This window comes from Ochlerotatus camptorhynchus, unplaced genomic scaffold (assembly GCF_037179485.1).
Source record: "Ochlerotatus camptorhynchus isolate MF236.1 unplaced genomic scaffold, CSIRO-AGI_Acam_v1.1 ptg000193l, whole genome shotgun sequence".
In the NCBI taxonomy this organism is placed as follows: domain Eukaryota; kingdom Metazoa; phylum Arthropoda; class Insecta; order Diptera; family Culicidae; genus Ochlerotatus; species Ochlerotatus camptorhynchus.
The window spans coordinates 5,268,378-5,285,849 of NW_027040683.1; the positions used below are offsets into that span (position 1 = coordinate 5,268,378).

The 17,472-nt window shown below is 39.2% G+C and overlaps 1 protein-coding gene across 1 annotated transcript; it reads right to left on the reverse strand.

The window, feature by feature from the left end:
• Positions 1-837: 837 nt before the first annotated feature.
• Positions 838-16,510, reverse strand: eIF1A (eukaryotic translation initiation factor 1A). The gene is made up of 2 exons (XM_065223585.1): positions 16,153-16,510; positions 838-1,387 (listed from the first exon to the last, which is right to left on the reverse strand). Exons 1-2 carry the CDS (start codon positions 16,354-16,356, stop codon positions 1,145-1,147), a joined length of 447 nt encoding a protein of 148 aa, XP_065079657.1. The 5' UTR covers positions 16,357-16,510; the 3' UTR covers positions 838-1,144.
• Positions 16,511-17,472: the final 962 nt, after the last annotated feature.

Sequence of the window (17,472 nt, forward strand, 5' to 3'; positions counted from 1 at the left end):
CAAGATTTCAAAAATCAATTGATTCTGTGTTTCAAAAAATAATTTCCATTCAGGTGTACGCTCAATTTTGCGATACCCTGTAGGCAATTGTAAGAAACCTACACCTGCATTCCCGCATTGCCACAATCCCTAGTAACCGCGTAACTTTGACCTATCTATTTCAAGGAGCTTATCGATAAAATAAAATTTACACCCACGCCTTCCGCTTACCCCGCATAGCATTCCAACACCCTACAGTAGGATAATCAAGGGGAAGTTCGAATCCAAAAATGAGAACGCGGTTCAATTTTTGTTTTGTTTTTCTTCCTCCTTCTTCATAATCTGTTTATGTTGCTTTTCTTCATTTTTTTTTCTATATAAACAATAGTTGCATTGTATGGGATATTATCGCGTTTGGACATGCCAATCACCTGACCTACTATCCGGCATGTCGATCTCAATCCCCGCGAATACACAACAATGTATGGAGTACCTATGAATATGCCTTACTTCCCAATCTGATTTATTCCTTTACTAAATTTTTATCGCCTCCGGATGCAACACTTCCGAACTAAGAGTTCTTGTGGATTAGGTACTTTGAAAAACATATTTAGATTAAAAAAATAATAATTAATACACTTTTTAACAAAACAATCAAGTGCAAGCCTTTTACTGCTTTGTCGCTAGGCGTGTGGGAATAAATATTTGGAACCGCGGAAGCATTCAATAAACTCAACTAGGGTTGGTATAAACAATTACGGAGCTGGACGCCTCCGCGAGTACTAGTTGTGGGCGGGGTTTCTCTCTAAATCAATAATGGCGCAAACGCCGGAAAAATTTCATGACAACACATAAAAATTTAATAAAACGAAGCACCTGTATATTTGCCTGTCTCATTCAGTAGATTTTTATGCTGCTCCTACTTCACCATGTGTTGTAATTGTTTTCTAACAAACTAACCAGTTGCGGATGTTGCATACAAACTGGGATTTCGCGTACCAAATTAGCTTTTTGATCTCGTTTGCTAATCGTACTCTCGCTTTTAAATACTATACTGAACAAATCACGAAATGATCGGAAATTTTGTTTTTTTTTTTGTTTAACTGCTTTTACTGCTGATGCTGCTGCTGGTAAAAGCTGTGCTGTTGCTTTTGGTGGTGACCGATCATATAGCGTCCACGGCGTCCACCTCCTCCTCCGAGCTGTACTCGTCGCCGAACTCGATGTCGTCGTCCAGGTCGTTGTCGACGAATGTGACTGTGTCGTTGATGCGGACCGACTCCGGGAACTCACCGTACGTCTTGAGATTTCGTGCCTCGTCCGGTGTGTACTTGAGGATGACGTCCGCTTTCGAGTCCTGGTAGTCACGCAAGCCGATAAGAATGATGTCGCCCTGGTTGATCCAGACCTGATGGAGAAAAGCAAAAACAAAACGGTTGTGAAAATGGCGCTCCGGTCTCTAGAGTTTGTAATTATGGTATTGTATGGTTTCGATTTGAGCACGGTCTGATTTTGTCGCGGTCCAGTTTTGGGTAAAAGCTAAAATATTTAACAAGTTCACGTTACAATGTTTGTATTTTAATGATGTAAATTAAGCGAGAAAAGTAGAAAGAAGAGAAAATTATCAGCTGTTCAATCAGGGCTGTTTTACAAAATGCTTCAGAGTCACATTTGTAGGGCTGGTAGCGATCAATGCTATCAAAATAGTGATTTTAGTGACCCTGTTGAAGAAATAAGTGACCAAATGGTGACTTACAGTTGTAAAAAATAACTAAAAGTAAAGCCAAGAAAATAAAATTAATCGTTCTGATGGCATACCAAAGTTTATGACCAAACTCTTAGAGATGGGAACAAACTCGACTGGTTTGATTGAAAGCGAAAAGTAAACTAATTGAGAAATCCAACTTAAACTCCTGCGCGCCTGGTGGCAGGAATAAGCACTAACCGACGGTGATAAGTCTGTGACAGCCCTTGACAATTTCATTGATTGTTTGCAAAATTGTTTAATTTCAATGTAATTTCATGCAAATTTCTTGTCAGCATGGATGAACCTTGTACAAAATGCATAAAATTATTTTGTAATGCATTGTTCCTAAATAAAAAGCTACTTCAAGACAGTTAAATTACAGAAAACATGTTAAGGTTTGAAATCATCTGCTGAATAAACAGCAGACAAAGTTGGACGACTAAATCCATCGACGAAAAACTATTAAATAGGCCGATTGCTCGGTGTAGCACCAGACGAAAAACGATTTAATCTGCTGATTAATACACCGACTGAAATTAATTTTTAAGTGGCAATAGATTTAGTCGGTGGACGAATCGGGTGATCTGGATGATGTTTGTTTATTTGGAAGATATTTTCGAAACAAAGCACGATAAAATTCAGAATTATATACCATTATTACGAGTACTACTTTTTTGCTCGGATCATGTTTTGACTCCCACAGAAACTCGCTAGAATAACTACAAAATAATAGTTTTTTGGTTGAAATTTCAAAAATGTATTCAGTTTGACACATTATTTCGGACTTATCACCGCTGCGATTGCAGCGCCACGGTGGCCGATTGAAACTTGGATTTGTCAATAGCGAATTCGTTTATTATTCAGTTCCAACCTGGATCGGGTATCAAGATTGGGTCTGCTTGTTTTCTGACAAACGTCAGTTTTTCCTTTGTTTTTAAAACCTAGCTCAGGTTGAGGTTCGCACTGACAAAAAGTTCGGTTTCATTATTATTTTTGGCTCACTCAGTACCAGAACAACGGTCCCAAGCAGTCCCAAGCTATTTCACTCACCTCTGCATGTTCTGCATGAATCCACACACCCCTGATGTTATCTGTCAAACTTTCATAGCGAATCAAAACAAACATAGTGTAGTAATAGAATTTCAACTAGAATAGGGTACGTTAATCGTTTGCTTGGGACCAATAGGCTACTAAAGTGGTGAGCCAATTTAAAATCGTTAGTTTCGTATTGATTGTTGGTATAAGTCTAGTATGCAGATCGAAGCGAAACAAAAATTGAAGCACGCGAAAAATCATGAAATTTCGCTAGCGAAAAAGGTTGTGAACAAATGTTTGTGGAACATTTTCCAGTTTCCTTTTATCGCAGTTTACAGTTCTTGTGAAACGAAATCGATCAGTTTACACCTCCGGTGAAGTGAAAATCTAGGGGCCTCATAGCCTAGTCAGTAAAGGCACGGTATTACCAACAATCAATACGAAACTAACGATTTTAAATTGGCTCACTACTTGACTAGCCTATTGGTCCCAAGCAAACGATTAACGTATCCCATTCTAGTCTAAATTCTAGTACTACGCAATGTTTGTTTTGATTCGCTATGAAAGTTTGACAGATAAAATGAGGGGTGATTGGTTTTTCCTATGTTTCGAGGGGTGAATCGATTAGCTTGGGACCGAAGATAGTACCAGAGCTGAGCCAAAAAGTTGAGCACGTTATTTCGGGACCTTCTAGTCTTAGAGTTACCTCTATGGTATTACCAAGCCGGAGGCGGCGGGTTCGATTCCCGGTCTGGTCGAGGGAATCTTTCGGGTTGGAAATTTTCTCGACGTCCCTGGGCATAGAGTATCATTGTGCTTGCCACACAATATACAAATTCATGCATTTAATTGGCATCGAAAGCTCTCAATTAATAACTGAGGAAGTGCATTTAGAACACTAAGTTGAGAGCACGCAATAAGCTAATATGCACTAAGCAATAAGCTTGAAATGCGAATAAGAAGAAGAAGAAGAAGAAGTGAAAATCTGACAGATACGCTCTCCCGAAACGTCAACTTTTCGCTTAGCTGCTGCTCTTTTCGCGAGCGCTGCATGCGCGAAAAAAAAAATAAACGTAAGCGAAAAAGATGCGATCCACAACATTAGATTTCGCTGGATCGTATCTGTTTACAGTTCAAAGCGAAGTGAAAATTTTGCCAATTGCGTTTTTCACGCAGGTGAAAAATATAGTATTTTGTATGAGATTTACGCTTCGCTTCGATCTCTTCGGCCTATAATAAACGAATTCGCTATAATATATTCAATAATCAAACACTTAATCCACAGAGTTGCTTTGATCTCCTTCACTCCTTCTCAACCTCTGTTGGACACTGTGCCGAAACACAGTATGGCCCACTGTTCGGCACGTTAGGACGCACGTTGACGAGTAGAACACAAAAAAAATCTAAGGGGAAGAGGTGACAATTGGCTTCTTCCTCTTTTATTTCTATCTCTATCTATCTCTATCTCTATGTGCGTAAGCATGAAATCGGCCAATCAGGAGCGGGTTCACGTTTGACAGAAAAGTGGCCCATTTTCGCCCTCGCATTGTCACCTCTTCTCTTAGAAAAAAATATAATATAAACAAAATATAAAGCAAATCGTTGCTAATGGGGTGTTTATATCTGTGCGGATTTACTAGCGCTAGTATACTAGCCAACTAGCTCGAATTTCAGTTGTTCCTGACGAGTACACTAGCGGTAGCAAATCCGCATAGATGTAAACACCACATAAGGATGAATACTGTGGTTATTCCAAAAACTACATGGGACAACCCTATGAGGTTGTACGCAATGGTGACGTAGGACTACGTGGTCTTATAATATAATAAATCTTATTTGTTAACGCAGTAGCACGAGCTTGTGTTTTGTGTAGGAATAGGAATTTGAGCGGTGTTCTCTCTGTTTATACTCTTAAGTATGACTATGATTGCCCTGAAAAGAAGCTTTTAATATGAATTTCAGTTAGGAAATATTCAGAAATTTGACTCTTTTGGAAAATCTCGGTGGCCCTGGAAAGGGCCGATGGTAGTACAGGCTTAAAGCTTTTGGAAGATGATCATGCCGTGTAGGCAGCAGGATCAGCAAATCGGACCGGACAATTCCATATTCTTCGGTTCAATGATTGGGCACTCGCAAGAGTCTCGGTCCGTCTGCTGCTGGACAGGGGTTGAACTGGTGTCTGCGATAGGTTGGAAGGCCGCAGAATATCAGTGTCCATCCAGTTAAAGCTCGTCCCCGTTTTAGTTTTTCTCGTTAAACTCCTTCTCACAAAAAGTTGGTTAATCTAAGCCTTTAGCAGAAGGACACTTAACACCTTTTTAGGCAAATTTATGATCTTGTTGTACTTTTAGGCATCCCTAGAAAATAGTGTAATTTCATGTTTTTTGTGGTCCTTCGAAGATGTCGAACAGCAGAATGGCAACCAGCAAGTGTAAGGAGCAGAGCGGTGAAAGTCAATTAATCGATTTCCTCTTTTGATGACCATGGCTTCACTAATTTATTCCGCACTATTGCTGCTATGCTCTTCTATCATCCAGAACAACAAACGTACAAATAAATGTGTTTGCCGTCGAGTTATTAACGAAACAGGAAGTCGACGAAAAGATAATCGATCAAAATTACTTGCACCCCTGTTTGGTTACAAGATAAGAATTTTGGAGAGCATTTTGTATGGTCGTTGGGGGCGTGTGGTTCTGAATATGTCGATGAGTGTGTAAAATGCTACGCAATTGCATCCTTCCTATTCGCACACGCCCGAAGATCGGAGGCGAATGGCACTTCGACTTGTTTCGTCTACAAACGACTCTCTGATGACTGTGTTGGTGAAGCAGCATATGCATGTACGTAATTGGTGGTTTTGTTAGTTATTTCGACGCTTTTGGACAATGCTTGACATTTACCACTTTTTCAATAGTTTTTTCTTAAAAAAAAATCTACAGTCGCAAGCATTGTTATCGATATGTAGAAATATTTCTGATCGATTGGTGATAAACATATTAAAATTGGTCAAGAGGCATCTGAGTTCTTAACGTTCAAAATCTTTCATAATATCGTTACATATTCCATGTTCGGTTTTTACAAAGCGTACCCCCATATTGAAATCACAGACGTAGTCCTACGTCAAAAGTTCGAGGTCTGTGACATGCCACATTTCGAAAAACTGTAAGCATTTTCTGCACCATGAATCCATTTCATCTGATTCGCAGCGAAAACCCCTGCAGCTTGTGGTTTTGTCCAAACCAGCTTCTATTACAAGTTCTTCCACACCAAAGTTGGTCGATAGGGTCTTTTCGATACGGCAGTCAAGACGTCGGTACCGGATTACCCGAGGGGGCGACTCTATCAACAATGCAGATTTTTTTTTAATTTGCTGTGGATAGCTGCGCGGACGCTGGCTAGATAGAAAGAAGATTGATGACGATTCTGAAGATTTCCTGCAAAAAGATGATGCGCGATGCAAGTATATGTGAGAAATGAAAGAAGATTTTGCGAACATTGATTAGTGTGCGATTTGTTTGCATCTAGAATTCCGATTTAGATGTGTCGCTTCCCTCGGGATTACCTCCAACGGGGGTTTTCAAAGACCTAGAAGATCTGGTTGTCCAATACGACGGTACGGTTCGAAATGCGATTGGCAAAAAAAGTTAAGTTTGCCTTTGGTGTAAACAGGTTGGATCATGGAACATCAGTTTAAGCACGTTCCGTTCACAGTACGTATCTCTGTAGTGACGAAACTCCTCTGTACGGTGACTAAATTGTGCCAGCTGCAGAAGATTTTTTGAAGAAGTCTGCTTTCAACGGTTTTCGAAACTCTTGAAAATAATGCTTTTCGATGCAGTGAATTTCGTACAGGTTGAGGTTCCTGCCACAGGTGCGCAACACGTACAACAAAGCCATAACCGAAACGGGAACGGCCGGAAGAATATCCTGCATTATGCATCATGGTCAAATTTTGGAACACAGGATAGGGCAGGATATTCTGGATCGAACCTGACGTTTGTTTTTTTTTCCGTTGAGTTTTTTTTATCTATAATAGGTTGCTGATCTGGCCAAAACCAGGCCCAGGAGACAATTTCTAGTTCCTCAATCCCGCTGAGAAGCTGTTCCGAAGCCAAGTAGAACCTCCACGAGGCGTCCCATCATTCGTTGAGTCGCAGCGTTGAACCTGAGGCCACGATCAAAAATCAACTACATACATCATTTGTTTATCTCAAATCGACGGAAGACATTCCGCGCAAGTACCATAAACCGGACTAGTTCAAGTTGATCTTCGTCAAGCTTCGTCTACAATTTGGACTTCTACATCAACACATGTCAGACAGCCTTCAGGTTCAATTGGCTAAACTTGGTGAGTTCGTTCCATTTTGTAAATTTTTATCTTTTCAAACCAGTAACATTGAGAGATCACCTTTTTGTGGTGCGTTACTGGTATAAGATCTACTACCGAACCCTAGTCGTGACAAGTTCAAACTAGGGAATCAGGATTTTCCAGTAATCAAAGGATTACATTTTAGTGCTTGTTACTTTTTATGACTTGATAATAGTGACAAGACTCGGGTAGTGACCACCGCCGTTATGCATGTCTATATTGTATATTTCAAATCAAAAATATTGTTTATGTTCATAGAGTTTACATAATCCTTTTCCCTTGTCCCTTTTGTCTCCTTTGTCCTTCTCCTTTTCCTTTCCCTCTTTTCTTTTCAGAAAGCGAGTAATGGCGCTATAGCAATAAGTCATAAAAGGAGAGTTAGTGCTCATGTCCCAACCGTCAGAAGAAAATGGAGCATCAATTAACCTTTCTAGCTTTGATGCTTCCAGCAACCGATATAATTATCAAAATCGGAACGTACGGTACGAGATGTCCACGTTTCATCCATTTATTGGATTCTAGTATCGTGTTTAAATCTTCGATTTAAACAGGCCCGATGTTTTCTGAATCATCTTGCCCCTTAAATGCTGCACAGTAGGCCTGGCCGTTTTGATATGTGTGACGCATCTTTGATGTGAAACATATATCAAATAGACAAGAAAAATTATGGAGGTATATCCATCATTTTCCAGGATGCTTTCAAGAACTGGCTGTGTTGGTGTTAGATTAGATTAGATTAGACAGGATAGGGCAGGATATTATATGAGAGTCGAGCTACATTTACAAGCTTTCGATGTAGAATGACTGATAAATGTACATCAGCCTAACGTACTACAGCTTAATGATCCACCACTGAATAATCAATAAAAACAAAAAGCTTATCATAAGGGTTTTCGGCCAGGTTATAATATCGGTAGGCCTATTACCAAAAGTGTAACCATAGACGTAGTTCTAAGACTAGTAGGTCCCGAAGAAACGTGCTAAACTTTTTGGCTCAGCTCTGGTACTGTCTTCGGTCCCAAGCAAATCGATGCACCCTCGAAACATAGGAAAATCCACGAACCCCTCATTTTATCTGTTAAACTTTCATAGCGAATCAAAACAAACATTGTGTAGTACTAGAATTTCGAAAAGAATGGGCTACGTTAATCGATTTGCTTGGGACCAATAGGCTAGTCAAGTAGTGAGCCAATTTTAAATCGTTAGTTTCCACTGGTTGGTGTAACTCTCTGCCACTAGTGAGGTGACAAAAGTAACGTCGTATGACGCGACTCTCCAAGGTCTATTCTACGAGCCGTGTGACTGTCTATCACTAGTTAGGTGACAATAGTCACCTCATGTGAGGTAACTCTCCATTTGATTTGCACGGAGAGTCACCTCACTGGCGAGTGACTTTTGTCACCTCATTAGTTCAACTTGTTCATCGCAAGAGACCTTTGTACGATGGGCCTAAATTTATAAAATTTGACCCAGCAGAGTGAGTTTCGGTGTGCTCAGACGTTTCCGGTTGACGATCCTAAGCAATTCTCTGTTCAACAAGATCCTCGCAAGATGCTATGGGTGTGCAGATGTACCAACTTCAGGCAACCTGCACAATAGACTGATGCTAAATTTGAAATTTTCACTCCACAGTGCTCAAACGGTTCCAAATTGGGTCCTGATTATCCTCCCAAAATTTGAACTCCTTTAGTAAGAATCTGACATGGCACAAACCATTTGAAGTTTATATGGAAATTACTATAGGGAAACCATAATTTCGGTTCATATCAATCTCGAAATTCACCAGTTCACTCTTCTTTAGAAAATGATAGCTGAGCTTGTTGAAAATTTTCTCAGCTACAACTTTGTTCAAGACCACTTTCCGATCAAATGTAAGGAACACAAATTATTAATGATTCAAGTCACTGATATCTTATGATTATGCTCAATCAACTGTTCAGCAGGCAACATTGGTGTTTATGGCGCGTAGTATAGAGGACAAAAATCATGACTACTATGTCACACTGCAGTATACAGTGTTGCCCACATTACAGTTGCTTAATCTTGCCATAAGATTATCAATCTCTTAAACAATTAATAACTATTTTATTTGACGTTTGGCTGAAAAACGATTTTATGCAAAGTTGTAGCTGATAAAAATTCCCATAAGAATAGCAATAGAACTTGTTTACAGTACAATATGAAAAAAGGCTAGAAGACAATGAACAAAAAGTTTGGTTTTCCTATAGTAATTTCAATATAAACTTCAAATGGCTTGTGCCAAGTCAGGTTCTTACTAAAGGAGTTCAAATTTTGGGAGGCTAATCAGGATCCGATTTGAAACCGTTTGAACACTGTGGAGTGAAAATTTCAAATTTTGCATCAGTCTACTGCACATGCATATCTGAATCGCGCTTTAAATATATGAATATGTTTAAAAATCTGAACCTGTAACCTGGTCATCATTCGACACACTCAGATTTTTTGTCGAGATGGGCACCACCGAGCCCATTCTAAGCGCACTAAGCCCAATAGGGGAAAAGTTGGCTTCGGCAATACCTTAACCTATTATCGTCAGGGGGTAAACAAAGTCCTAGAGCACTCAAATTTGGCCAATAGTTGCTCTGAAACACAATTTATCCACATGCAAAAATTGAGCTCTCAAGGACGTTGTTTACCCCCTGACGATAATAGGTTAAGGTATTGCCGAAGCTAACTTTTCCCCTAGTAATATGCTTGGAAGTCGATTTGGATAAAAATTTACTGTCGCCATGGCGCCTAAGCGCAAAAGAAAAGGGCAAACTCTTGATCTTGATGAGAATGATCCATCATCCAGGAAAAATTCTAGTAAACTTTCCCGGCTTCATGCCAAGAAGGAAAAAAATCCCCTATTGTGATAACCACTTCCGATTTTCATGCTCTTCGCATGGAACTTTTGAACTTCGTGAAATTTATGTTTTCACTACAAATTGGACGTCGGGGCGAATGCCGTGTATTGGCTGAAACCTTGGACGGATTTAAATGTCTTCTTAAGTATCTTACTGAGAAGCAGCACAAATTTTTTACTTACGACACCAAAACTGAACGTGTGTTCAAGGTTGTCATAAAAGGACTGTTCAGTGGTGACTCCCTGGATCAGATCAAAGATGAACTGGCAAAATTACTTGGAGTTGTGCCACTCCAAGTAATCAAAATGAAAATGATTTTTATTTAGTTCACTTCAAGTCTAGTGAACTAAACAACCTTAAGGCCTTAGAAAAAGCAAGCCTTATGCTCCATGTCTGAGTGAAGTGGGAACACTTCAGGAAGATTGGAGGAAATTTCCAAAACCTCACCCAGTGCCGTAAGTGCCAGGGATGGGGTCACGGAACTAAAAATTGCTACATGCCAGCTAAATACATGAATTATTGTAGTGATTTCTCTCACGCAAAGGACGACTGTCCTGTGAAGGAAGATCCTAAGAAATTTAAATGTTCAAATTATGGTGAAAACCACAAATCCAATTTTTGGGAATGTAATACTCGCAAAGCGATCCTTCAATCTCGTTCTAAGCGACAGGTAGGAAGCGCTCCACGTTCCCGACACGATACTAATTCCTCTGCTGTTAACAACGGTCAGCGAGGAACAAACTCTACATTCGTACCCGTAGGTACAAATATCACCCCTATTTCAAATTTTTCATCTATACCTACTCCCCTCGCTGCTAGCAATGTTCAGCAAGTTAATGGAGCTACCTATGCTGCTATTGCAGCGGGTAGACGTAATTCTAACGGAAATTTTGAAAATTTTGACTTAGGAAGCATTACTGCTCCTAAAATGGAATTTTTACAGAAATCATTAATTGACATGATTACTGATATGCGTAAATCTAACTTCATGTTTGATGCTATTTAAACTGGAGTAAAATCTGCAAACAATATTGTCATGACTTTGAAATTCCGTAATGGATTTTAAAGCATTAAATATTTTAAATTGGAATGCTCGATCTCTTAAAGATAATGAAGACAAGCTATTTAACTTTTTGAGAGTTCATAACGTGCATATTGCCGTTATAACTGAAACGTTCCTTAAACCTGACCATAAGGTTAAGAGGAACGCAAATTATTTCATTTATAGAAATGATCGTCTTGATGGATCCTGTGGTGGCGTTGCCATCATTGTTCATAGACGAATCAAACATAAAATTCTTTGTTCATTTGAAACAAAAGTTTTTGAAACTTAAGAGTTTCTATTGAACAAAATTTGGACAACTTACGTTTATAGCTGCCTATTTTCCATTCCAATGCGTAGGCCAGCAAAATAATTTTCTCAAAGGCGACCTTCAGAAACTTACCCGTCAGAGGTCTAAATTCTTCATTATTGGTGATTTTAATTGCAAAAAACCGCTCATGGAATAATGCTCAAAGCAATTCCAATGGTAATATCACCGACGAACCGACGTGACAGCTCACACAAGCTACTTTCAAATTCGTGCCCTAGACGCCATATATAAAATACGTTAAACACTACCGACATCTACTCATTCGATTGCGTCATACCATGAGCAAGGACACGAACCCACGTATAATTTATATTACCTTGGTTTGCGTCTCACCTCATTTGACAGAACTGATAGCCCGTTTGAATGTTCGAATCGCTCGTTTGACAATTCGAATTGTTGGCAAACGAAATGCTCCTGTGGCATGTCGGTTCGTCGGTGGTAATATTCTGTTTGATGATTGTTCTGCAGGTTATTACACTATTCAATATCCAAATAGCCAAACATGCTTTTCTTCAGCAATAAATCCCTCAACTATTGATTTGGTCTTAACTGATTCATGTCAACTTTGTAGCCAATTGGTTACCCATGCTGACTTCAGTTCTGGATCACCTTCCAGTAACTTTTGAAATATCCCAAGAAATAATTTCTAAGCCCAACAGCTCTACTTTCAATTACCATAGAGCTGATTGGGAGCAATATCGAACAATTATGGAATATAACTTCGATCCAAACATTCCTTTGCAAACCAAAGATGAAATTAATTATGCTCTTGAATCTCTGACTACTTCTATAGTTGAAGCAAGAGCTGCCTCAGTACCAAAATGCGAGGTTAAATTCGATTCAATTATAATAGACGACGATCTTCAGCTCTTGATCCGTCTTAAAAATGTCCGTAAGAGACAATATCAAAGAACACGCGATCTTGCCATGAAAGTTATCTGGCGGGATTTGCGAAAACAAATTTAAAAACGACTCTCCGCCCTGAGGAACAAAACTTTTGAAAATAATATTTCTAAATTAGACCCGAGTTCCAAAACCTGGAAACTCACAGAAAATTTGAAAAACCTCAAAAGCATATTCCAGCGCTTAAAGAAGATGGTAAAATTTTGATCACAAATTTGGAAAAAGCTCAGAAACTTGCTAAGCAATTCGAGAGTTCCCAAAATTTCAGTTTGGGTCTTACTAGTCCCACAGACAAACAGACGTAACTCTTTGAAAAAGTTTTTCTTGAAAACATAGTATCTCAAAACATAGGACCTCAGTAGCGACATCTTTCAGGCTTCTCGCGGAAAACAAGCTTGCTCGCTAACTTGCAAGCAATATTGCATAAAAGTTCTATAGAATGTATAGAAACGTCAAAGTGATCCGATGCCAGCGCTGCGGCGAGTAGTTCGCGGAACTGATAATATTCAAATCAACCGTTAAATGCGTGAACGAAGATACACAATGAAGAGTTACGTCTGTTTGTCTGTGCTAGTCCTATTGAGAATCAGGTTACTCGGGATTATCTGAGTATTTTCTCTCGTGAAAATATTTTCGATAATTCCTGGGGGACTGATTTGGACGAAGTAAGACCTATATCCTCATAAAAAAACTCCCAGAGAGTACCTTGTCTTTCTTGGAAAAAATATTTAACAGATGTTTCCATTTGGCAAATGCAAAAGTTGTTCCTATTTTGAAGCCAGATAAAAATCCAGCTGAAGCTTCTAGCTACCGTCCAATCCAATAAGTTTACTTTCTTCAATAAGTAAACTTTTTGAAAAGATAATTTTGAATAGAATGATGCGTCAAATCAATACGAACTCAATTTTTGCAGTTTGGATTTCGCCATGGGCATTCAACTACTCATCAACTCTTAAGAGCCACCAATTTAATTCGTTCAAACAAATCTGAAGGCCACTCAACTGGAGTTGCTCTTCTAGACATAGAAAAAGCATTCGATAGTGTTTGGCATGAAGGTTTGATTGCTAAATTGAAAAGTTTAATTTTCCACTTTATATTATGACAGTGGCGTCCCGTAACCTCACTTTTTACCTGTGCACCAACTTTCAAAACCACTTTGACTATATGTTTAGTATTACCACAGACAAACAGACATAACACATTGAATATTTCTCACTGTAAAACATCGTCGCTAAAACATTACCGCCATCTGTTGAGTACACTGTGGTGGGTAGTACGCTGAACAGATGGCGGTAGTGTGTAAACGTCAAACGCAAGGGAATTGACTATGCGCGCCACAGGTGGGGGTACTACCAACTATGATACTTTAAAATTGACCGTTAAATGCATGTTCGATGAACAACTTGCGATTGTTATGTCTGTTTGTCTGTGGTATTACTTCTGCGTGAAGTCAACGATTTACATAGTTGAAGATGCTAATTTAGAATAACTGACTGAAGTGGTAATTTTTTTTTACGATAGATGAGGAGGAGATGAAAGTATAGAATTGATAGTTCCGTTTAGATTACGGCAGTGTGAAAATTGCATATAGAGAGTAGATAGCGAGCTAGGACAACTTTTAAGGAAGGTACAAATCGGTTTTATCATCTCTCTTTACCAAACTCCCCCTTTGGAGAGGGATGGTGAGGGGTGTCCCCCCTCTCCCCCGCCACCACTGGCAAAAAGAGATGATCGCCGACCGCTCAAGTACCAACGATGTGTTTGAAACAGTTCTACCGATTTTTACCGCACTCCAGTTGTTATTCGACAACAAAATAATTAATAATTTCAGTCAAAAATCGTTGCAATCCTCAATTGCAATGATTAATTCCCTTTCCCTTTATACTTAGATAAGATTTAGTGTTAGTTTTTAGTTTTAAAATGTAAATTGTTATACTGACATGCAGGTTTAAAAAAACCAGTTAAAAATACTGAATTGCCAAGACAGGAACAACGTAAAAACACTTAGATATATATCATAACAATTAAGGCTGGTAAGTTACTGTGGTTAAACCTAGGTTAAAATGAAATGTAATTAATTTTAAATTTGGAACAAATAAGGAGTTAAAAAAAGAGCTGTTGGAATTAGAAAGTGTTTCTTGGGATATTTAAAAAGTGACTGGAAGGTGATCAGAACCGAAGTCAACATAGGCTAACCAATTGGCTACAAAGTTGACACGAATCAGTTAGGACCAAACCAATAGTTGAGGGATCTCTTGCTGAAGAAAAGCAAGTTGTGCTGTTTAGTTATTGAATAGTGTAATAACCTGCAGAACAATCATCAAATATTATTTTACCATTGGAATTGCATCAAAATCGTGAATAATGGAGAATTTAAGCCTATGAAGGTTACCCTTGAGAACATTCGTTGGCTGGCCAACACATTGAAATAATAAATAGGCAGCTATAAAAGTATATTGTCAAAATTTTGTTTCGAAGGGAACTCCAGAAGTTTCATAACCTTTGGTTTTAACTTAAGAAAGAATTTGGTGTTTCATACGCCTATGAACCACCACCGGTTCTATCAAGGTGATCATTAACGGTAAACAAAGAAATGTCGATCTTTATACCTATTAAAAGGATTAAGGTTTTAGTTATAACAGCAATATGCACGTTATGAACTAGTAAATAGGTGAAGAGATCGTCCTCATTATCTTTCATAGCTCGAGCATTCCAATTTGAAATATTCAATGTCTTAAAATCCATTAGGTTGAATTTCAGGCATAATAATTTTATTTGAAAGTTTTACTCCACACGGCGAATGAGAACGACCCAAATTTGAGTTTAGTTCACTCATAATCGCCAAAAGTGCAGGAACGCAGCGATGAGTTAAATTTGTCTCATGGTTTCTTGTGGAAAATCTAGCAAATCTGCCGGAAAATGAGGAAATTGACGAAAATTTTATTCAGTCTCGGAGTATTACCAATAAACTGAGTGAATCCAATCTTTACTTTTCTCAAATTCGGGAATTTTTCCCTGGAAAACCTGGGAAAACATGAGGCAAATTAACTCATCGCTGAGTTCCTGCACTTTTGGCGATTATGAGTGAACTAAACTCAAATTTGGGTCGTTCTCATTCGCCGTGGCAGTTTGAATTACACGCTATCTAGTAACAATCATTGAGCTAAACAGACCAAGTACAACGATTGTATCATTTCGAAGGTAACGAAAAACATACATGTACACTTCGAAGGGCAGACTTACACAGATCTATTCAATAAAAAGGGAAATTGCGTATTAGTCATTCCTTTATTACAAGAGCTTATAAACACTTGTTAAATTATGGCAACTAAACAATGGTCCTTTCCGAGCACATCTCATCGATTTTGTGATCTTACCTGGCTATAGGTATTTACATTAAATCCCCACTTTCTTGAACTGTGCATGTGAGATGCCCAGTATTGCTACGGATAGCTCACAAGACGAAAAATGCAATAGAATGCGCCATACTGTAAACATAGATGCGCATCATTGGCGATTATTTTACAACTAGACTTCGTCAACATCCCTGCCCTATATAACTCAGCGTGCTTATTAATCATCGATCGCCCCCAAACAGGCAATAATCATTAACCACTGCATCGAAGTCAATACCACTGCATTGTGAAACAGAAAATAACATTCACGACGTCATTGCAAACTGCAAACAGAATTTGCATGTGAGGCAGGAAGGGGCGATGTTGCTCTGTCAGCAAAATCTCAACGCAGTGCTACCCCCTTGAAAATCTAGTAAGACCATCTTCCTCTCACCTCTAGACAAAGGAATACCAATTATAATCCGAACCAGGAGACTCTTTGTTCGCTGATCGTCCTCCCCCCAAGGGGGCCAGTAATGCTTACCTTTTTCCGGAGCTTTCCTCGGATGTGACATAGTCGCTTGACACCGTCGAAGCACATCGCCTCCAGTCTGCCATTGCCAAGCATTTTTGTGACCTGTGCGTATTCCTGTTCGTCTTCCTTGAAGATCAGCTCGCGCTTTTCCGATTCGTTTTCGTTCTTACCGCGGCGACGGTTCTTTCCTCCCTTGCCTTTATTCTTCGGCATTTTGGTTGCTGCTGCTGTTGGTGCTAATTTGAAGCGCTTCCCGTGGGTTTAACGACGGAATTTCCCGACGACAAAAGCGATCAATCGCAAACACACAAATGGCGAATGTACTTGCACACGCGAAAAAGAGAGCTGGAAAGCAGTTCGGGCTCGCGGATGACAGCTAGCCGTGCGCACGATGAACGGCGGCGGTAGATCGAAAAAAAATTGCTCTTCGACTGCGGGAAACTGTCAAAAGTGTGAGATTTCTGAAGAGCAACAAAACGGATGCGTTCAATATCTGACAAGGTCCTTATCATAGGTTGGGAATTCATGTCGATCTACGGAATTGCATTGGCTGCGTGCTGAAAATAGAGTATGTACCAGATTTTATAGAGTAAATCACCGGGAATATGTACAGTAGACAGTAGAAATACTCAGAGGGAGAGATGGGCGGAGGCGAGGGGGACGACTCTATCTACGATGCAGAAAAGATTTTGTTTTGCTGTGGCTAGCTGCGCGCACGCTGAGTAGATAGAAAGAAGATTGATGACGATTCTGAAGATTTCCTGCAAAAAGATGATGCGCGATGCAAGTAGATGCGACAAATGAAAGAAGATTTTTCGAAGATTGATTCGCTAGTGTGAGATTTGTTGAGCATCTAAACTTGAGATTTAGATGTGTCGCCCCCCTCGGGCGGAGAAAACAAAATACAATTCGGCAGCAGGGATTTGTATCTAAATTATCTTGCAACCCTTGCTAAAACTTAGCATTTCACATGACTTTTACTTTTGATTCGATTTACGTGTAAATTAATAATTGATTGCATCGCAATATTTTGCTCATTTTTTGGTGCCATTAATTGACCAACTAAGATCAATTAATCAATAGAGCTAGAATATTGATTTTGATTCCAAAAACTAGTTGAATTTGAGAAGCACACGAAACATAAAGGTGATTGAATTGCTGTTCGATTGCAATACTCTCAAATTCAATCTAGTAAGAATAAGAAATCCTCGGAAAAAAATCTAAACTCCTGGTGTGCCACAAGGTTCCCATCTTGGTCCACTACTATTCATCTTATTTGTCAATGATATAGAATACATTTTGAAGCTGCTTCATGTTTCAATATATGCA

Bases quoted from the DNA above. Each gene is read 5' to 3' on its own strand.
- eIF1A (XM_065223585.1), bottom strand. From the start codon at position 16,356: ATGCCGAAGAATAAAGGCAAGGGAGGAAAGAACCGTCGCCGCGGTAAG. The intron at 1,388-16,152 runs GTAAGCATTACT...TTTCTCCATCAG, and splicing joins GAGGAAAGCTCCGGAAAAAG to GTCTGGATCAACCAGGGCGA.